General features: G+C 40.5%; 1 protein-coding gene across 5 annotated transcripts in view; it reads left to right on the top strand.

Moving 5' to 3' along the window:
• Positions 1-22,262, top strand: part of ESRP2 (epithelial splicing regulatory protein 2) — a 59,829-nt gene that overhangs the window by 12,888 nt on the left and 24,679 nt on the right. For 4 of the 5 annotated variants that reach the window (XM_056360768.1, XM_056360764.1, XM_056360766.1 and 1 more), the window contains exons 1-4: positions 212-345; positions 559-711; positions 1,694-1,822; positions 20,877-20,990. In XM_056360768.1, coding sequence (XP_056216743.1) covers positions 577-711; positions 1,694-1,822; positions 20,877-20,990 — 378 coding nt within the window. In that variant the 5' untranslated portion in view covers positions 212-345; positions 559-576. Of the gene's footprint in view, positions 1-211; positions 346-558; positions 712-1,693; positions 1,823-20,876; positions 20,991-22,262 lie in introns of those variants that run through there. The other variant, XM_056360765.1, reaches the window with a different exon arrangement.

The raw sequence follows: 22,262 nt of genomic DNA, 5'->3' as shown, positions 1-22,262 counted from the left end.
GGAATGACCGAGGGAAAAGGGAGTTTTCCTCTGATCTGCCTCAAAAACCAATCAGGCCGGATCCGCCAGGCGCTGATGCTCCCTGCGTCCCTCCTACACCTTTCGCAGAGGCCCAATGGCCTTGGCCCTCTGGGAGATTGACTAGAGTCACATGAGCTGCACCGAGGGCAGGTAACTCAGGAGAGGGAAAGGGGAAGGGGGAAGGGAAGAAAAAAAAAAAAAAAAAAAAAAAAAAAGCCCAAGCCCAGGCTGGGCTTCTGCCATGATGTCAGAGGGAAAGAAACCCACAGCTTGCTAATTTCACCTCCCAATCAGCCCCGGGAAGAAGGAGATCACCGGGAGCAGGTAGAGATGCGAGCTTTCTCCATTTTTTTTGCCTCCAACACCCTCCCTCCTAAAGAGCTCTTTCTCCTCTCTTGATATTGTGACTCCTCGTTCGCTCCTTTCCCCTTTGATCACTTGGAGGTAGGGGGTGAGCCTTGTGGGTTTTTTTTTTTGTTGTTTGTGTCTTTCTTTTATTTTTTTCTCTCTTTTTTTGACCTCTGCTTTTGATTGTAGTTGTTTCCCCCTGTGGTCATGACGGCTTCGCACAGTGACTCTTTGGTGGTGTTGTTTGGGGCAACAGCTGGTGCATATGGGGCTAAACTGGGTTCGGATGAGAGGGAACTAATTCTCTTGGTGTGGCAAGTTGTGGATCTACACAGCAAGAAGGTATGGCTTCGACACCCGGTCCGAGGGCGCGTTGCCCGGCCGCAGGGCGAGCAGGCGAGCCCGGCCGCTCGCCACCACCCCGCAGCCGCTCGTTCCTTTCGCAAACGCACCGAGGGGGGGGGGGGGGGGCTCGGGGCCCGGCCCCGGGGGTCCCTCGCTCCCGGGTTATTCCCCCTAGAAAGCTCCCGGGTTTAGTCCTTTTGAAAGGAAGAAGTAACTTGGAAAGAAAGTTTGGTCGCTTCCAAACCCCCCTGCCCCCCGTCTCCCTTTGCACGTCTGTAGCTTCCAAAAGATCTATGGACTTTTGAACCTTTAAAACAAAAAGCTGACCCCCCTTTCCCCTCCCCGGCCCCCCCCCCCCTTCCCCCCGCCCCGGGCTGCAGGCGTGGGGCTCCCCGGCAGCTCCGCTGGGTAACCGTTGGACCCTTTGCGGCCTTGTTGCGGGAGACTTTTTTTTTTTTTTTTTTTTTTTAATTTTCTCAAACCCAACGTTCAGATAACCTTTAAGACTTCCATGAATTTGTAGGTTAATCTGAAAATACGCGCTATTTTTTTTTCTCCTTCCAAAAGCCCTATCACAAACAAGCCCCCCCCCCCCCCCCTCCCCAGGGCTTTGATAATACAAACACGACTATCAATTTCACGACTAGATTCGGGAAACTGCGTTCATACTATGAGATTTCTCCCTTTTGCAGTTTCCTCCCGCAGAAATGGGCGCTCGGTGCAGGAGGCATGGCATGGGAGCGGGCTGCGGCTCAGCGGGGCAGGGAGCGCGGCTCTCCTGGGGGGGGGGGGGGCGGGGGGGGGAACCGGAGCAAAAGGTTTCCCTTTGTGAAATCGCCAAATGCTTATGCCTCGTTGCGATCGTTATCGGGGACGTGATACTGCACCTTTCTGATTTTTCTGCGGCCTGACCGCCTTGTTAAAAAGAGCTACCTTGATGGTTCTTCACTTCTGTCCGTAATTTCTGAAATGTTTTTAGGTGGGGACGCTACATAAATCCCTGGTGAAAGCAGACAACTTGGACTTAACGGAGCAGTGTCGCGAAGTGAGTGGCTTAACACCAGAGGGGCTGAGCAAAGCTGAACCACTGGACCGGGTTCTTCAGCAGGTGAGGTGCTGCTGTGGGAGCAGGGGTTATTCAGGGTGAAGCCTGGGGACAAGACTCAGTTGATCTGATAAAAGAAATAGACTTTAATTTTGCCTTTCGCTTTGAAATTGCTAGCAAGTTGTTGTGCTTATTTTAAAGTAAACCCAAAGGAGACCTGAACCATTTGAAATGGGAACTCCATAATTCTGAGTTATGTGCAGTACCAGAGTATTTGAGCTGATGCACTGGTCCTTGGAAGATCTAGCTCCTGATTGTTTTGATGGGTCTCCCTTTATTCCCAATTTTTCTTAATCAAGCCTTAAAACAGTAGGCCAATAAGAGCACTATTTAATTTAGCAGTGCTAATCACACTTTCAAAATCCAGGTGGCGTGTTTTAATCTATAGGTTCACTGCTATAATGTGTATTCAAAAACTTGACCTTTTCTCCTTTGTTGTTCTTAAACTTAGTTGAAATCTTCAAAACTGTACTTTCATAAAACATCAGCTGTGCTTGTTGTGTATCACTTTTCTAGATGGGCTTGGTTTAGTGGATTATGAAGTGATTGGGTTTTCTGTTTCTATGATTTGCTCTTTGGCTCACTTAATATCACACTGAAACAGGAAACTGTAAATTTGTATCATCCTCGTGGTTCAAGAGGCCCCAAGTTGCCTAAGAAAATTCAATGCAAGTGGCATATAGGTAGGCAGTTCCTGAGCTTGCTTGCTTTCACTGTATTTTCCATATCCGAAATGTGCTTGAATGGAAAAATACAATAGTGCATTTTTGTGTAACACACAAAGCTGGCTTTCCACACCTTGTCTGAATCATTCGTAGGTGTGTTTCAGCAAGAAACTTGCTTAGGCGGTAGAACAGGTTCATGTTGCTGTAACTTCTGGTGACACAGATAACTTGGCAGACTAGGTCCTAACCCTGTCTGATATTGAGTAGTTAACACTTGCACTCAGGAGTATCTTTGAAAATAGAAACGTGTAACTTCTGTGTGTCTTGAAATCTGTCAACATTAGCTGCAGATGGCGTTTATTCTCTTTCTACTTGCACTAGTCATGCTAGAGTCCAAAACCAAGAGGTGAGATTTTTTTTTTTTTTTAAGCTTCAGAATAACCCCTGAGAAAATGTGCAGCTGCAGGTTTGATCTTGTCCCAGATCTTGCACTAAAGACATCTGGAACAGCTTAGCCTAGTACACTCTGTTTACCTTTATAACAGACACACTTTAATTATACTCAATACTTTATGAGAGATTGTATCTTATTGCCGTAAATTGCACTGTAGGTGGGTCTGCTTTAGCAAATAAACGGAAATACTACCTTTGTGTGTAGGTGGGTAGAGACTCTTGAAAAACAACCATTTTTTTCCTTTTTGTTTGGCATATCTGTGGAGCTAAATAATGATTTTGCTATTAATTGCTGGATGCCAGTTGTGATGTGGCCAGTTCCATTGTAGGTCTTCTGGAACACACTTTACCTAAGCTCATCTCCATTCTCCATGTTTCCTGACTCGGTGAGATTTAGGTGAGAATTGATTCATCCTCCCACTTGCAATGGCGGCAAAAAGCACAATTCCGTGTTCTTTAGTACTAGATCTTTTTCTGCATTTTTGAAGATAAGTCAATCCATATCAATTGCATTGTGTATTTTAAGGATAACTCAGGTATTTGTCAAAACATACTTTTTTTTTTCTCTCCCCACCCCCCCCACCCCCCAAGTGTTTTGATTAGCAAAAGCCCAGGTGGGTGAAGTGGTTATTTGAAAAGGCAGAGGAAAAGGAAGTAGACTCTTACCTTGATTTGAGATAATGTTATAGAGTATGTGAAATTAGCTTTCCACGCCCTCCTTGGATTGTGGTAGAAAATTTGATGATGTAGCTGAAAATCACTCACTTAAGCACACATCTCAGTCATGGTAATGAAAGTTTCAGTGCCTGCTTCTGGCTTTTGCCTTGGGTTCCCAGTCTCTGCATGTAGAGGGAAGTGAGAATCGCTAAGCACAAATCTGTTGTAATTTTTCTCTGGTCTCTCCCAACCTCAACCATTCTGTGATTCTGATGCTGTGATTTGTAACTGGTAAGCAGTAGATCAGCTACTGTGGGTCTGGAGTTTTTCCACTGATAACAGAAAGCCTCCATTTATTGCCATTTAGTTCACTTTCCAGCAATGATAGGGTCTACCAAAAGCCTGTAAACTGTGGTTAAGTCTACTCTGCTTGTAACAACACAGGAATGATGCATCATTTCAATTTTACTTCGTATTCTTACAGTGTTGCGTCTCACATGACTTTCTACTTGAGTTAGTCTTAAGAAATATTCTAAAATATGGTTCCCCACTGATATATTTTTGCTGTGTAATTTTACAAAGTAAGATGCTGAAGCACAGTGCTCCCGAATAACTGAGCTGTTTTCTGCAGTGTATATTCTATACATTTTGCTGCAAGTTTTTAAATACTGTATAGGGTAATAAGCTTTTGATTTTGCAGATGCTAGTGTATCTATGGGATCCAGCTGTATTTTCTAATAGGTGATGTGCAGTGTTTTGATAGCTACGTTTTGGGTTGGGAGGGGATATCCAGATAATGTGCAAGTATTAGAGACAGTTACCTGAAGTCATAAAATGTGTGCCCTTTGGAAGCAGTCTGCTTGATGAATTCAGTTCAAAATGGCATTAATATTTTATCTCTGTTGTTGGACCAATAATGGTGAACTTACAGCTGCTGACTGGGATGTGTTGTAGTTGCAGAATGCTACCGAGTAGAAAAATGTGAGGATTTTTTTTTTTTTTTTTTAACAAAGTAAGTAGGAGATCTCTTGATCAAATATGTATTTGGAACTGTCTTGAACCTGTGATGTAATTACCCACCCTACTTACTAAAGGGAATAGTGTCCCACATTTCTTGCGTTACTGGGACATTCTTGCTAAGTTGTTCAGATCCTCATGTTGCAGGACTGGCTTTTTCAGCATGTTATTTATATTTTTCTAAATAACTGCTGGAGCTTTATGGTTTCCAAGCTTTTAAGGAAGGAAATTATTTTCAGATTGCTCTCTGAAACCTTGCGGGAACGGAAGCTTGCTTTTAAAGAACAAAACCAAAATGAACTTTGCCTTTTTCTCAGCCCCATTACTCTGTCATCAAAAAGCTGACATCTTCATGGGCTTCTCTGATTCTAGCCATGGCGGTTGGAAGTTAAAGATAGAATACCAAGTTGGAAGTGTGGATTTCTTAAGCCTTCCCATACAGAAAACCTGGCTGAATCAGCATGACTTGCCTTAAGACATGTTAGTTTCCTTTTGCAAGGCAGTATTTGCATGTCTCCCTGACAAAGGATAAGTCTCAGAAGAGCTAATAATTTTGGAGAGCTGTCTGTAGTATTTAGCTGTAATTACCATCTTTCTTTGAACGATATATATAAAAGGAGAGGCTCTCATGAGAGCTGGCTCTGGTTTTGAACCTATTGAAAGCATCCAAACTTAATCTGTGGATTGACATTTAAGTATTAAAAAAATTGTTTGAAAGACTGACCTACTCTTGCTATCTTTCATCCCATTGTACGTTGAATGCAATACACCAATGACAGATTTGATTCATACACGTAAACATAGAAAGACAAAGCTGGGCCTTTTTTCCCCTACTCCTAAACTATGCATAAACTGAAAATACTGTTGGGGTTGCCACTTCATCAGGTGATAGCAAATTACCAGTTCTCTAAACAGCCTTTGGCTGCCTATTGATCATCCAGCTGAGCTGCAGGTGCAATTTATTTTCTCACATATCAACAAATACAGCAAGAAACAAGCTGGTTAGATGAGCATTTGGAAACAAATGGGGTTGGGGGAGAGGTGGAAGAACCAGTGAATTCCTCTAACCTGATAAACCTGTTACAGCTTTTTTTTTTTTTTTTTTAAGAGGAACTTGTTCTGCAGCCTCTTCTTCACAAAGCACTAGCAAAAAGTTTTCTTGGCCAGCTTACCAGCTGTCACACCTTCATTTTGGATAAATGATTTTTTGAATATAGTTTTTTTTTTTATACGCCTCTGAACCTTCAGACTGCAGAAAGAAGCCTCAATATGCAGGAGGTGGGCTTTTGGCTTTGGAGGGGTTTTTTTTGGAGGGGTGTGTGGGTTTTTTCTTTGTTTGCTTTTTTGTGAGTCTTGTGGTTGCTCTTCCAACTTCAGATTGGTGACGGCATCATGTCAAGAAAACTCCTAACATAGTCTGTATTTTTGAATGTGTGCTGGGTGTGAGTGCTGAAGTTTTAGAGCAGGTGTTTGACAAACCTTTGGCAAGTGTTACTGAGCCGGCTGTTCTCTCCACAACAAATACTTAGGGTGTAGTTTCACAAGATTTGGCTTCAGCAGTGAAGCCAGCTTCTTTCTTGCCCCTACACCATACTTTCCCATCTTTTTGTTGTGTCAGTAAAACTCTTTGTGAAGCTGTGCTGTAAACAGGAGCCCTGAAATGAGCAGGTAGGGTGGGAACTTCTAAGCTGCTTTGCTGTCCAAGCTCACGTCCCATGAAGCTACACCCTTTGGTTGTACTTTCATGATCCAACATGTTTGATGGTGATACCAGCCTAAGGTATTCCTGCCCCCGCATCATGTTCTCAGCTGCAGTTGTATGAAAACTTTTTAGTGGCATTTTTCACTTGGGTAGGTGCTGCTGCACGGACCTCCTTCACCTGGCTTCTGCCAATGCAAAATTTTTCAGGACTGCATGTGAAACTGAGGCAGGGCACTGCTCTGAGTTAAAACCAGCTCTGGTGCGGAGCAGTTCTGCCTGATGTACAGCGTGGCAGATCAGGTAGTCTTTCTGAGGGCAGTGGTAACGCCAAGGTGTGGGCAAGCAGTGTGGGTGAAAGAAGTGTTTTAAGACAGGTTGGGCTCCCAGGCAGTTTGTATTGTGAAACTGTGCCCTTGGTTGGGTATCAGCAGTGAGCGATGAGGATTTCCTGATAGACACAAGGCAGCCTTCAGGTTGTCAGGGCATAAACTCCTGCTCTTATAGGAGGGCAGAGTGGACTCTGGGCATGTAGCCTTATGCAGGGCTCTTACTATACATTAGCATCTCATAGCTCCCTACTTCCTTTGATAAACTTACATGAGCATTGCTTAAATTAGGTCTGATACCTAATAATCGTCAGTCTTTGTTTGTGGGGAAGTATGGATGTGCTAATGCATCCTGTAGCTGCTGGCTGTTACAGTGTGGATTTTTTTTTTCTTTGGCAATGAAAATGGATAGCTAACTTTTCTTTCAGAACCCTGGTTGTCATTCTGTTGTTGATGGTATAAGTAAAGTATTTTTCCCTTTACAAATCCTCTGTGCTCCCTAGCTCCCACTACGTGATTGCTGAAACATTCAAATCTGTTCTCTTAAAAAGAGAAGAGTTAATAGCAGAAACAGTTCCTCTGTTATGTATATTATATATATGTATATATGAATATACATGTGTAGATCACGTGAATGCATTTGTTAGTGGCAGCTTTTATGTTCTGTTAGTATTGCATCCTTCAGAGAAGCTAAAGTTATCACTTTTCCACAAAACCTTTCACTTGAATTCCTCAAGTATTCCCTTAAACCTTGGTTTGTTCATATATTAAGGTGCTTTTCACCTCAAAATGAGCAGTTAGATAAAGAAATTTGTCTAAAGCTGCATATTCTTTTCTTTGCATGCATAAAAATGTGGTAGTCTTGGCTAGCTGGGCTGTCTTCTCTTAAAATTAAAAGTGCCAGCACTCATTAGAAGTGAATAATTTGGCCTTGTGATTTGAGGATGAGCCTGAGTAGACTTTTTGTGATAGTGGATGCTGCTGCTTGTTCTGGCGAAGTTAAACAGTAACGTTAAATCCCTTACCGAGTCTGGGTGCATTAGCATATATAGAAAAATAAACTTTACTATGACCTGTGCAGAGTAGCCTGAAATGCCTGTCTTCACACAGTGTGATGCTGTGCAGCATTTGAAAACTGTGTCATTAGGACATTTGAGTGTTCTTGCAGCTGTAATATTATAGCTGTATACCTGAATTTTTCTTGAAATTGTATTTGAGCTTTTTATTTAAAGAAAGCTTCATTGGAAGACAGTTTAACACACTATAGAAGCCTTTTAATACAGAGATTGCTGGACTACATGATCCTCAAAGACTTTGAACTTCTTTCCTCTAAACTTGCTGTACATAGGTACTGAAAAAGTCACTGAAAATCTGTTAATGAACTATTGTCAGGGTTTTGAGAGGTGACTGAGGAAAAATAAATGAGAAACTAAGGGATTTGTATCCTGCCATTTTGGCAAGAAGTATACATGCAGTGCTTCTACAGGTTCTTAGATGTTAACATTGAAGCATCTTAGAAAACTTTGTGTGGATACCGTGGATTGTCTGCAAACCTCTACTGCTGCTCTTTTCCTTTGGTAGCATTTTTTATGGTTCTTGTCGCAGCTTTTGAAAGGGTTGTACAGTCCTTGCATCTGTGTGTTGGTTTAGTTGGATTTCCACCCCCACCCCCCCCCACCCCCACCCCCTTTAATTAAAAAAAACCAAACACCAAAGGACCTGGGTAGTGAAGTGCTGTCAAATGAGGGCAACATCTCTGTCAACGTGTTGCAGCACTTCTTTGCTGAACAGTTAGGTTTAAGACTGATGCATAGATCCTGGAATTGATATTGCTAGCAAAGCAGTGCTGTGGCCAAAACTGAAAATGCTGCTTGGAGATTAATATTTTTTTTTTTTAGCAACATTATGTCAACCTTGTTTTATTGTATAATTTCTGTGGTTAAAATTGGAACTTTTGTGTCTCTTAATTGGAAACATAAACAGTAATTCTCCTACTTTGCATTCATATCTTTGCCATCTCCTGTCTGCTCTGGAAGAGCTTTATTTTTTTCTTTGTAATAGTTGCTGCTTTGCATAAAAACTGCAGAGATACAATGTTGTTTTCCATCATGATCAATTTCTGTTAGCTGCAGCCTTATTTCAAGAAAGGAGGAAAATATTGGTACTCTGAAAGGCTTCTTCATGTGTGTGTCCTAAGAAACATGACTGAATCAGAAGTCATGTTTGCTCTACAAGCCATTTTATCAGTGCTTTGCTCTGATAAATCTGTGTTGATGTTCTTTAAACTGTTCACAACTTACCCCAATATACTTATATACAATAGACTCTGTTCTTGCTTTGTTTGTAAACAGTGGCTTTACTAATCTGCCCTTCATTCATTAGTTCCCCCTGCTGTGAAGGTGTGAGTTATAAGATAAATATTACACAAAAGGTATTGGGAATTGAAATTTAAATGCTCACCAGTTGTGATGAATGACAAAACACAGAAAAAACAACCCTGCTGGTTCTCCTAAAATTTTGTTTTAAAATATTTTAGTTTCTTTTCCCCCCTGCTGCCTTCTTTGTTAAGCTGCAGCGAGCAGAGAGGGGCAAAAAGTGTTGAGAAGTGGATATTGTGTTAGCATTAAAATGTTGGAAAGAAACTTAATTTTAAGGTTAAGGAACAGCTCTATTCTCTCTTGCAAAACCTTGGCTTCTGTGATGATCTTAGACACCTGTTAGCTTAAAAGAAAAGGTTCTATTACTTGAGCTCTAGGGCAGTCTCTGAATTAAGTTATCATTCTTACAGAAGTGAAATAAAAACTTAATTAGTGGTGTTTCCAACCTCTGGTTCTAATTCTAGAGACATTGAAGCATGTGCTTTAACATTGTAATGAATTGTGTAGACATTGGCAGTGTGTGAAATTAAATGTCTTTACAGAGGCTTTCCTGCTAAGTAATTCTGTTGCGGTGAATTGCACTAAGAGTAAAGTAGAGCTACAGTATGCAACTTGGGAAATAAAAGTGCAAAAACCACTGTGGGGGTTTTGCTTTGTGAGCAAATCTTACTGTAGCTGTGTACCTGAAAGCCTGAAAGTTAATTTAGGACCTCTTGGCAGCTGAAGAGAGACACAAAACAGTGTATAACACATCTAACATCTTGAATCAAATAACTGTTGGAGCGGGATGCATGGGATTGAGAACTGGAAAAGACATAGCAGTCACAAGAATATGACTATGACAGAGTTTGGGGGTTTGTTTGATTGATTACTCGAGTGTATTAGCCGATGTTATTTCTTAGAGCAGAATTAAACTGCTTACAGGATAAACTTTTGCGTATGCTTAAAGCATGTGAAATGGCACCATGTAAATATAAGTGGAGGAGAAAAAAGTTGCTGCTCTTGTGGTATGCTTAAAGAAATAAAAGAGAATATAAATTGAACCCCCTCTTCCTATAAACCTCAGATGCTGAGAGTTGATTACAAGAAGCTGTGTGACTTGCCTTATATTCCAGAGAATGCCTAAGTCTTTTCAGTCATAATGAACACACTTTGGAAACAAGGAACTACCTGAAAGAGAAGATGTAGTTCTGTAAGAGGAAGCAATGTCTAAATGATGTCACTGTTAATGTCCTTGTTCTGTATTGGACAGGTCTTAATCCCTTGGAAGTGTAAATCTTGATGTTACTCAGTTATGAACTGTTAAAATATTAGAGATGATAATTTCTTACACTCATTTTTCCTTCTTTTTTTTTTTTTTTTCCCCCCCAAACGATCAGTTCCTCATGTATGGGATTGTTGGCCTGATCTGTGAGTTTTAAAATTTTGCAGATTAAAGGCAAGCTGATTTAGGGATCTGCTACTACTTTTCCATGTTTTCGTGAAAGCTTGTTGAATGAGAAAAGGAAAACTCCCCATTTCTGAATCAGAGAAGAGACAGTTTATAAAAGTTTGACTTTGTTGCTGATGTTTGTAAGGGTTTGAGCAAGAATCACTTGGATTCTTATATAAGCAAAGATACTTCATGAATCTTAAGGCTGTTATTCAGGAAAGGCCATGCCTATGAGATTTTACAGTATTAAGTTTAATGGAAAGGCAGGAATATGAAAGAATCTTAAAGGAACCTGAGTGGTGGATAATAGGTATGTCTTCCTTCTTTTTATGTCTTCTTACTTTCCTTGGATATTACTACAAAAAAAACCCCTGAAAAACAACCCAACAGGAAAAAAAAAAAAAGCTTTAATTTTGCAGGTATTGGCTATTCCCCTACAACTGGTTAAGCTTGCACTACAAACAATGAGGTAGTGTTGAGCAAATAGAGCAGTACCATGCATTACAGTCAATAGAGCCAGTGCTAAAGATCACGTTGCTAATGAAAGTTTGTCCTTGAAACAGAGGTAAGTGGGAGTGGGGGAGGTATAGAACACTGTGTGAGAGAGCTTGTGCTTAAATCAAGACTTTAGGAAATATAGCAGTCAGTGTTAATTAAAACCTAGAGTTTGGAAGGTATGTTCAACCTTGTCTTTCAGGCTGTAATGACTTGCTGTGTGAGTTGAGCTGATAGCAAGCAGCCTGTGAGGAGTGTGAGGCACCAATGTAATCCTGCTTGAAATGTAGGTAAAAGGTTGGCAGAGTATGGATTGTTTTGCATTACTAATATTCAGAGTTTCCTTTTGCTTAAAGGCAGACTCATGAATAATCTATGCTAACAAATATGAAGGTATTCTGCAAGATACACATTTTTTTGTGTGGGTTTTTTTTGTTTGTTTTTGATAGCTAGTGGGCTCTTTCATACAGTTAAATTTAAAGGTGAAAATTTATTTTATCTCAGTATTTCCTTATTTAGCAGTTTCCTGACACATAATATAGTAGTAAAGCAAGTCTAGAAACTGAAATTCTTATGTTGCTGGACTGGGGTGCCTTATCTTACACAAGGGTAACTTCAAGTAGCTTATTTGATGGAGTACTCTGCATATTTCAACACTCTCTTATTAAAACTGATTGTGCTTTTGAAGATAAAAGCTGTGACCTGATTGCTGTGACATTTAGATGGTCTGAACCATGGTCTTGCCTTTTATGCTTAATGCATTACTTGAATTAGATGCTGTAGATACCATAGCTGGAAAGCATGCAAATAATCTGGTGTTGCAAACTTCCATCTAAGAAATAATTAATCAAAAATGGTCATAAAATGCTCAAGTAGCATGGCTTGGACAGATCTTTGTCTTGGCAGAAGGTTAGATTTTTGCATTCTTTCCTAGGAAGAATTAAAACTTTTAGTTAGCTATTTACTTTGTCCCACAAAGACCTAAGCCCAATTTAAATGAGCCAAAGAAAAAGAAATAATAGGGAAGTTTCACCCTTAAGACAGTCCTGAGTCACAGTGGTCTGTTTTCAAAGCTCTACAAACTGTCACTGGGCAGATAAAGCTTGACAACTGTTGCTCCATTTCTGTATTACGTATCCTGCCTGTTGCTGAACCATGCTAAACAAACTTATTTTTATGCAGAAAATGAGCTGTAGGCTGCCCTCACCTAAGCTTAGTTTCCAGTCCTTCTGTGTAATTCTGAAGGAGCATGATTCATTCTAAAGTGCTGTTCTATGTTTTGTTGAATGGAAGGATGTGATACACTTGAAGAGTACCTTCCATTTTTCTCCCTTGAACTCTTGCAATCAAGGTATACATGGGCTGTGTGGAGAACTCTGTGGTGACCTCTGTGATGACAGTGAGGAGGACAACAGGGGACAGGGTGCTATTACCTCCTGGAACTTCAGCTTCCCAAGAAAGTAAAAGATAAAAGGGGATGCAAACAAAATTCTGTATTTTTAAATGACTACTTCTGAAGTTTTGTGATATTTGGAATTCTGTGACAGAACCCCAAGCATAGGATAGTTGAGACCTTAACCCTGTTACTTTTGTTAGCTTATGCCATGGGTGGAAAATAATTGGTTTCTCTTCTGTGAGAGAGGCAACAGTATGAGTTTGTGTCTATACAGGCACCCAGTGTAGATGAAGCTGCTTTGGAACAGCAGCAGAAGCAGCAGGGTGTGTGGTACCACCTGGTTTGCTGTTGTTGGACCTTTGTTCAGGACAGAAGACAAAATGACAAGAAGATTAGTAGGTAATAAGAAGCAGCATAACATACTTGAGGAGAGGACAGTCACGGTGCTTGAAGCTCAGTGCCACGTCCTTCATCTCCCTGAGACTGAGGAGAGCAAATTCCAAAGTTGTGTGGAAATGCTGGCTGGTTTGGGGAAATACGTACTCGAGAGAGATGTATGTTTAGGGTGGCCATTGTGACTGATTACTCCTTTAGTTGTTTAATACAGCTCATAGTACCTCAAGAGGCATAAGGTGATACAGAACTTCACTGGTCATATTGAGCAGTTATATTGTCTGTGGCATGTTGGAAATGAAAACCATGCTTTTGTCCAGGCTAGTCTTTAGTCACCGAATCTCAGGCATTAGTGTTCAGTGGAGCAAAAAATTGCTTTCCTCTTAATAGGAGAAATCAGACTGGCCATACTGGTTTTGAACATTTCTAGTGAGCGGACCTGCGCTGCTTCTGTCATCTTCTGCAAGTTTTCCTTCCAAAGAAATAAAATCAAGGGGCAATTTCTTTTTCATGTTTGTGTCTGTATAGTATCTAAATACAGTATTTTTTCCCTATTTTGCTAGAAGGGGGAAAAAAAAAAAGATAGCTGCAGCTTGTGGCTGCACTGTGGCTTGCACTGTTTTTTTTCCATCCAGCAATTTCAGTACAAGGTCACCACGTATCCATTATCAGATATGTGGAATAGCAGTTAACAGATGAACAAAGGCAAGGGCTTACTATAGGATTCTCTGTTTAAAAAGTTACCTAGCACAATAAAGGGTTATCATACTTGTAAATACTGCTGAAATGCAGTCTGTGCACCTCCCAGTAGTATTGACATGCTTTAAATTCCTCCATAGCATGGATAAGGCTGACATTATCACTAGGGTTTGAAGACTGAAGGAGCAGAAAACTGCCCTTGGAGAGTATTGTAAATAAATGTGAAACCCTCATGGGTGTAGGATCTGAGGCACAAAGTCCAGGTGAAAATATTTCCCAAAGCTGACATGTCATGGTATGTTGTGTGTGTTCAAGCTTTGTATAGCAAACCTGTGGCTTGTTACTCTTGAGATTTCTCATGCTGTATTAGTGCCTTTAAGTCTTAAGGGAGACTTCAGAGTTGTTTGGATATTTGGTTTTCAGTGGTGCTTCAATCTTTTCATGTTTGGTGGCAGTAAAGTTCTGTTAATCAATTTTGGCTGCATCTCGCCTCTTGATTCCCCCCCACCCCTGGTGACGTTGATGTAATGATCTTTAGTGTAGCTGCAGAGTATGCAAAATGGCAAGAGTCCAAAAGAGATTACAGAATCACACAATTGCTGAGGTTGGAAGTGACGTATAGATGTCGTTCCAGTCCAGCCTCTGGAAGCAGGGTCAGCTAGAGCAGGCTGCCAAGGACCGTGTCCAGCTGGGTCTTGAATATCTCCAAGGACAGAGACTCTGCAGCTTCTCTGGGCAGCCTATTTCAGTGTTCAGCCCCTGGAGATCTCCTTTCAGGAACCATACCTGCAACTATGCAATTGGTTTTCTGTGTTTTCTGGCAATAAATTGTAGAGGACTTTGCATAAAATCAGGCTTTGCGGCAAGAACTGCAATATCTCTGCCCGTTGAAACAGAACGCGTAGTACGGAGTTTTTGGAGTTTGTAATTCGGTTTCCATGCTTCTCTTAGCTGAAAGAAGACAGATCATTGTTACATGCTTTATGCTACAAGCAAAGAATGACCCACACCAAAGACCTAAAAGGCAGTCTAAAACTCTAATGTAGTGAATTACAGTGATGTCTAGTAAGTCATGATGATTTTTTTAAACACAAGCAAGACTGGATATTGTATATGGCTATAGACAGTATGACTTTAGTCAAAGCGCCCGTGATGTGCGTTGCAAAGTGGCAGTGTATATGATGTTCATGGGTGAAGTATGTGGTCTTATTGCTAGGAGAGCTGCAATTAGAAAAGTTTAACATCTCTTTTTCAAGTGGCAATTCACGAGTGGCAAAGTGTGAGAGTATGCTTAAGAGTGAACCCTGTTTCTGGACTGAAAAAGAAGTGCTTTATGTGGTCGCTACTTAAGTTGTTTCTACAACATAAACCACTGCTATATATGTGCAATTCTGTACATATCTTGTTGTATTATTGATTTGTTTTGTTAAATTCTATGTGATAATCTGATAGACCGCAAGCTGTAGTTCTCAAACTTCACAATGCTAATAAAATGTAACAAATGGCTTAAAGGAAATGTTGAGAAATACAGTGATTTAAAATTTAGAAATACTCTGGATTGTTAAATATGCAAACATGAAAGCTCAGCTGGTCTGATGAGATTTTTAGTATTATAATTTGTGTCACTATATATAATTCTATACATAAACATATGCACAGAGATACATATATCTGTATATTAGAGCTGCCTGCCTGCAATGGTTTTTATGCCACCTTCCACCTTTCTTTCTAATAATTAATTACTGGAGGAAGTCTCTTGGGTAGGTAAAATAATTTGCAGAAGAAAGCTGAAATAGATCTCTAGTTTCTGCTTCACATGGAGATGTATGCTGGCCAGAGTGGAAATTTATTCTTGATTTCTTAAAATGAATGTGGAAAAAACCCGCACATGTAGCTAAATTTTTACAGGTTTGAGGAAAATGGATGTAAGCACGTGCTTTTATGTGCCTCAGATAAAACCTCTTTCATTTCAAACAGTGTATTTTACTGATCTGTGGAGTATATTTTCACTTTCTCTAGGACAGTTGTGTACTCGTAATAAGAGTTCTTTAAGCTCGAGGGAATACATTAAAATACATGAGCCTAGATGAGCCAAAATAACTTTTCTTTTAAGTTACCACTGAAAGTTTTCCTTTTTAATAATGACCAAGAGATGTCACTCCAGAATAATTTTGTTTTGTTTTGGTAGGGGTTTTTTTTGGTTGTGGGTTTTTTTGTTTGGGTTTTTTTGATGTTTTTTCCAAAAGACTGATCTAGAATGCTAAGCCTTTCCAAATTCTTTTGACAGGCTTTATCCCAAATCAAGTATCATCTGTCTGTCTGGTGTCTTAAGTGTCTTAATTTTTGGCAGGACCAGGTGTGATTTGTCTTCCCGCTTAAGTCTAAAGATGGCATAGAAGTCAAAATGAGCACTTTTGATATGCTAATTTGGCAGAAACTTGATAACCTATTAACAAGTAATCACCAAAATGTTATCTCTGGGCAACTTAGTAACATGCCTGTCCCTACTACTGATTTGAAACCACATCCCCACATCCTGGCAGCCATCCTTTGTGCAAAGAATATTGATAAATCTTATAACTCATCTTCTACTTGGGAATAGATGCATGTCTAGCTTAAGTGTGGGCTGCAAGCTAAGCTTCTTTCTGCGTTTTCATGTTATGCCTTAGCGTAGCGTTCCAAACCTGGTTTAATTGCAAGGATGCCTTTCATTCTGAAGCTTTGTGAATAATTTTGTGTCTTGTCTGGTGCTGTTAGCTGTGATGGGTCAGTAAGGCTGGATGAAGCAAAACAGAGAAACTTTGTTCAGTGCTAAGGGAAAGGATCTCATTTATAAGATACACTAGGAGCTGCTGTAGGTCTGGTGAGTAAGAAGCAGCCAATTGTCTGTTATTTCCTAGAGATAAATTAAAGGGAGAATTCCCCAGAGTATCTTGGTGACAGTATGGGTGCATCTCAGTATTTCAGTACAATATCAGGCACAGATACAGTGCAGATGCAGTGGCCTTTCTCAAGGATGAGAGCTATTTTTAGTTAGGGAAATGGGAATATCCAAGCAGCCAGAGGTTTATTTTAGTGCTTTGTGCATCGTAACTCTAGAAAGAACTTAATGAAGAACCTTCTTATTTCTCTGAGATCCACAGGTTCTGTTATAGTTAAGGCAACACGAAGGGGGCTGTGCCTTTTCAGCCACTTGGGATTCATTTGCAGCAAACAGCAGCTCCTGCTGGCTCCCATCCAGCTGTGGTCTGGCGAAACATGTCTCTGCTCTCTTTGTACTCTCAGCTACATGACCAAAATCCTGTTTAGCCAGTTTTTCAAACTGGTGCTTAAACTCTGTCCTTTCCTCTCACCACCTTTTCTCTGACAATTGTTTTAGGTTTTGTGGAGGTAAATGTACAGAGCAGCTTGTTTGATTCTTCCTCTTATCTCTGTTCAGTTTTTAATCTCTGTATTGAATTATTGAACGTATTCCTTTAAATATGGAATGATTCATTAGAGCTCTGCTAGAGAGACTGATCTGGTGGAATAAGCAATAAAGGGTGGAGGGTGATGCCTCCACTGTGGCTCTTGCAGTCCAAATGAGGGCTGGTTGTAAGATGCAAACAGTGGTAATTAACACTCCTGTATAACTCTGTTGCTATGAAATGAGTAGATTAACAGGGGAGACACGGGGTTTATAAGCTTGGTGGAGGCAGTCTTAAGGTGGGGCAGCTTTGCTTGCTGCGGTGGGGGAATGCTATGGAGGACAGCATGAAGATGACTGATGGGAGCTAAATAGCTGAGGTGGTTTTTATTAGCGGAGTGAAGGAGATGTGGATAGAATTTGCAAAATGACAGTTGTGGACAGGTTGTTCAACATGTGAAACAGAAAAATTAAATGTAAATCTGGCACCAGTCTTAACTTGTCCTTCGCTTGCTACATCTGGGTGTATGCTGGTTCGAAGTTGTTTTTTGAGATGCTGGCTGAAATTCCTAGTGTGAGAAAGGAGGCTGAAGATGGCTTTTCCACGGAACACTGAATTGTTTAATTGTATTTCAGTGTGGCTTTATAAACACATCTGCACTAGTTGCTTTAACTCCTTTTGATACATGTGATAGGCTGTGTCTATTGCCTGAAAGACTTAAGGGTCCAGTGTAATCTATAGCAACGAGAGCTAGTCCAAAGCTATGTTTTTCACACTTAACCTTTCCAGAATTTGGAGGCATCTCATGTAGGTGAAAGAAGCCTGTTCAGGCTCATCTCAAATATCTGTCGTCCCTCTGTGGCAGTGTTACGCTTGCTGTTTTGCCCCGTGCTCTTCTCCTAGGTGAATCTTCCCATTCACACTCTGCTACCTCATTCCTCAGTTAGCCCATGCGATAGCTGAGCTGTTTCGGATAGGAAGGATTGCCTAGATCTCCCGACTGTTCTTCCCACACTCCTTTTGCCCTCTTCTGGAGCAGTACACCCCAAAGTTTGAAAAAGGCTGGTCTTAAAATAGAAGTTTCTAAATAAGCACTCAGCAAGGCCTGGCAGCCTTGTGGCATTTTATCTTAAGGCACTTCAAGCTGCTAGCTTCTCCTAAGGAAAGTAGAGGATTGTTTTGATATGTCAATTGTCCCATTGGAAAGGAGTTAGCAATGTTGAATGTTATCACTGATGTTTAATAAATATGCAGTGCAAATACTTAGGCTCAGTTAAAAATAAAAACAGATGCTGCTTCTCACGCCTTCTTTAAACCTTAGTACACTTGAAGTATTGGGCTTATTGGTGTCCTTATGCCATATTTCACTCTTCTTGGTGTCTTCTCACCAGGGGCTTCTGAAAATAGTTGTGTTGTGTATCTGTCATCTTAGCTGTATGTTGTGTGGGAACACAGTCTGGAAAATGTGAATATTTTCAGTGCAACAGCCTTGACGATTGTTTTTTTTTTTTACCAACTTGACTTACACTGTTTGGCTTGAGCATTTCTTCCCTTGTCCAAATGTTCTTCTCTTTTTGTCTTCTAACTGGGTGAAACCTTTTGAGCTGCAGGTCTTTCACTTTACTGGGAAAGAAGGATACTGTGTACATTTGGTGGTGCTTACCTCAAATTGTATGTGTTGGATTTCTTCGTGTATCGGATCAAAACAGCTCGCCAGCTGCACTCTTTACATGAGCTCTTGTGCATCTTCAGAAGCACAGGGTACAAAGTTGAAGGCTTGGGGAGTGTTTTATTACTATTCATCAGTAAGACTCTGCTTCCTTTTGGCAAGGATCCCTGTATATCTTCTGGAGGCTAATTCCTATCATCATTTCCAATTCCTTTTTACAAATATTTGCTCTTTACTGTGCCCAAAAGTTAAAACAGAAAGTAACAAGGTGCTGCATTTAGTAAGAAGTCAGTTCTCCTCGTGTCTGTTATTGTGGTGAGAGTATTTGTTGTTGGTTTGTGACTCTGGCAGTCCCCAGAACTTCATTTCTGAAGTGGTTCCTTCTGAGTCCTCGGGAATTTTCTTCTTTTTCTGGTGTTTACACATCAGCTGAGGTATTTTGAGCACTCTCACATCTCATTTTTCTGACTTTAAATCATCCTTAAATAATGACTTGTTTTATAGCCTCAGGTTCTTCAAGATTTCAACTTGTAGTAGGAACACAGCCTGAACTAGCAGTCAGGAGGAAACTGGCTTTCTGAATCTGCAAGATTTTGGGTTGTTTTGCATTTTTTTTTGTGTTTTGTTGGTTGGGTTTTTTTTTTGGGGGGGGGGGGGGGGGGTGTTTTTGTGTATTTTGGTGGTGTGCAAAGATCTACTTTGTAAAGGGTTTTTTGGGGGGGATATTTCACCCTTCTTGAAGGTTCAAACATCTTCTGTTTGCTATTAAAAAGAAGTTATTTATAGATATATCTGTGTATATAAATATCTGCAAATTAATCAACTTGCACATAGATGCTGATGTACGTGCCTCTCCTTACCCAGCTCTGCCCCTCAGTTCTCTGTCTTGATACGTAGTAGCCATCATTACAGCATTTCTGAGCCCAAAATGGTAGTGGGATGCTGGTTAGCTGTCCAAGCCTAGAAAAGGGCCTGAACTGAATTTGAGCAGGTAGGTTGAAATAAAGCCTGGGTAGTCGTGTCTCTGTTCCTACTAAATCATGTTCAATAAGCGATTTCTCCCTCGTGGAGCCTTACCTTTGGAGCACAGATGCTGCAACATTTGTTCACGCAGCAAACACCACGTAACTGCAGGATCAGATCATTAGAACATCATCTTTCCTGAGCAGAGATGTAACTATGTAATGTGTCACACATGTTGATTAAACAAACCGACCCTCTCTTCTTTTTCCCCCATACACAGGTTAAAAGACGGCATCAAGATGTTGTCTGAGCTTCAAGTCAACTTGTAATTTGCTCTTGAGGGTGGTTGTTTTGGAGTTGTAAGCTCTTGCTGAGAGCAGTGGATGGCTGCTGCATCCTGATGTTAATTATTGTTTTGTTTGTGAGGTGTGATGCTTTCCTGGGAGGGATTAGCACCAAGGATGAACCTTAAAATAATTATTTGTCCCCCTGAAATTTAGCTAACAAGCTACTGTTTACTGATTTGATACATGTAGGTACTACAATACGTTAGCTGACTATTATGAGCGAGGAATTTAACACCGGTATGGAGTAATAAAAGGCTAGAAACTTGTATAAGGAACATACATAACTAATGTTGAACAAGACAGATGGAGCCCTTTCCTCTTGAGAATTATTTACCTGTTGAGGGTTATCCATTCTACAGCTAGGGAATAATTTTGTTTTACCTAGTGTTTGTAACACTGCATCTCTACCAAGAACTTTCATTGGCTTGGATCTGACTTGATTATAATTTCACTTTTGAAGGTATAAACCAGAATTTGTTTGGCTTTTCTTGGCATATAACCTCTGAAACATTAGTAAATCCTCATGGGTAGCTTTTTTATTTTTGAAGTTCAAATTTAAAAAATAAAGGGCATAGCCTTTTTTCACCTATGGCACCTTTGACTTTGGTTATTGCAAAATCAGTGTTGTGATTGATCTTGAAAGGTTTTTTCTTTCAAAATATTTCATAGCTTTTATTCTAGTGAGTTCAGATTTTGAGCATTACCATTTTAATACCATGACCATTCATATGAACTGATAATTCTGCCATAGCGTTCACCATACTGCTGGTGTTCTCATTTTCTATTCTGCAAATGCATATAGTTTATTTGCCTACCTTTATCAGGAGCCCAAATCTGTTCTCCACCATGTTTTTTCAAAAGCTGTTACAAAGCGCTGAATTATTTTATCTACACCCTCCTCCTGCTGCTCCCCCACCCCGCCAAAAAAAAACCCCCAAACCCCCCAAAAAACCAAAAACCAAACCAACAAACAACGCATTGCAATAATGGTAAGTGCTTGCTTTATGAAATTATCTGTATCATTCGGTACAATGAAATGTATCACTTTTATTTTTCAGTTTAGTCAGCTGGTATCCAGTGATTTGAAAGTACTTGGAAGGAGCTCTTACACACTCTGCAGTGATGGCCAGTTACTCATTAGACAAGTCCTCCACCCAGAAACATCTAAGAAGGTATGAGATCAGAACTGATGCAGAAGGGCAGTACTTACTGTGTTTTAAGGATGTCAAAGAAAGTAGCTTCTGTGAGTTTGAGTCAACCTTGGGAACTACAGTGCTCCGACAATATTTAAGATGATCTCCCTGTCTCAACCCTGAGTAATAGAGGAGTAGTTCTTGGCACTTGCTCTGGGAAGTCAGCTAGAGCACTTGAGGACTCCCTGATGAGCATAATGAAGAGGAAAATTAGGAAAGACAGGATAGAGATGGGAACAATACAAGTCTTCTGAATTCTTTGTCTCAAGAAATGAAAGCAAAGGTAGAGATCTAACCTCAGCAGAGGTGATGGAGAGCTATTGCTTTGTTTAGGCTTGAGTTAAATCACACACAGGTTCTGTGCAGAGCCGTGGGTTTTTACCAAGATCTGAAATTGGTAGGAGCCGTGTGTCAATGTCCTGTACAGAGTAAAAACACAGGCAGTGACTTGTCCTGGGGAATGGCAGTGGTTCCCCATCTGCATTTCTTCAGCAGGAAGCGGTGCTGCAGCTTATTTGCTACTCCCACACAAAGCAGCAGTTTCCACTCCTTAAGTTCCTGCAAGGGCAGGCTCCCTTGCGCAGGGAGAAGGTCTCGCCTTGGCAGGGTTGAGTTAGCCTCTTAGCGGGGTCTGCAGGAGCCGCGCAGGAATGGGAGCTGCTGATATGGAAGGAGTTGACTGATCAGTTGTATTTTTTTTTTTTTTTTTTTACCTATATAAGGCTATCGGTTCATGCTGAATTTCTACAAATATTTGCTTGGCATTTGTGTTCTGTTAAAACATAACACTGCCTTTTTATGAAAAGCGCATGTTTATGAAGGGATGAAGCAAGTAAGGAAACACGAATAAATTTAACATTCAAACATGATGATACACTTTTTTTTTTTTTCCCCTTGGTGGGTAATTCTTTAAATTCTTGAAACATATGGATTAAACCAAAACAAACACTGTCATGTTGTGGTAGAAATAACTGCCTATGCCAGATGAAGGAATGGATCTGATAGTGTTGAATCTCTTAATGCATTTCTTTGTCTTTTTTCTTTTTTTCTCCTTCAATACTTTTTCACTTGCAAAGTTTATTTCTCCCTGCACATTAAATGTTACTAAGCCTCAGACCTTAGCTCTTGCTATTTCTACCATTCTGAGAAGCATTATCTTGTGACTTTTCTCAATTCTTTATTTACAAAGGTGGGTGCTGTTTGGCTAGACAGAAGACAAACTTTTATATAGTAAAGCAGTTGGAGAGCTTG

The sequence above is a fragment of the Falco biarmicus genome, chromosome 15, assembly GCF_023638135.1.
Source record: "Falco biarmicus isolate bFalBia1 chromosome 15, bFalBia1.pri, whole genome shotgun sequence".
Lineage (NCBI taxonomy): Eukaryota > Metazoa > Chordata > Aves > Falconiformes > Falconidae > Falco > Falco biarmicus.
This window is presented reverse-complemented; position numbering and strand designations above follow the sequence as displayed.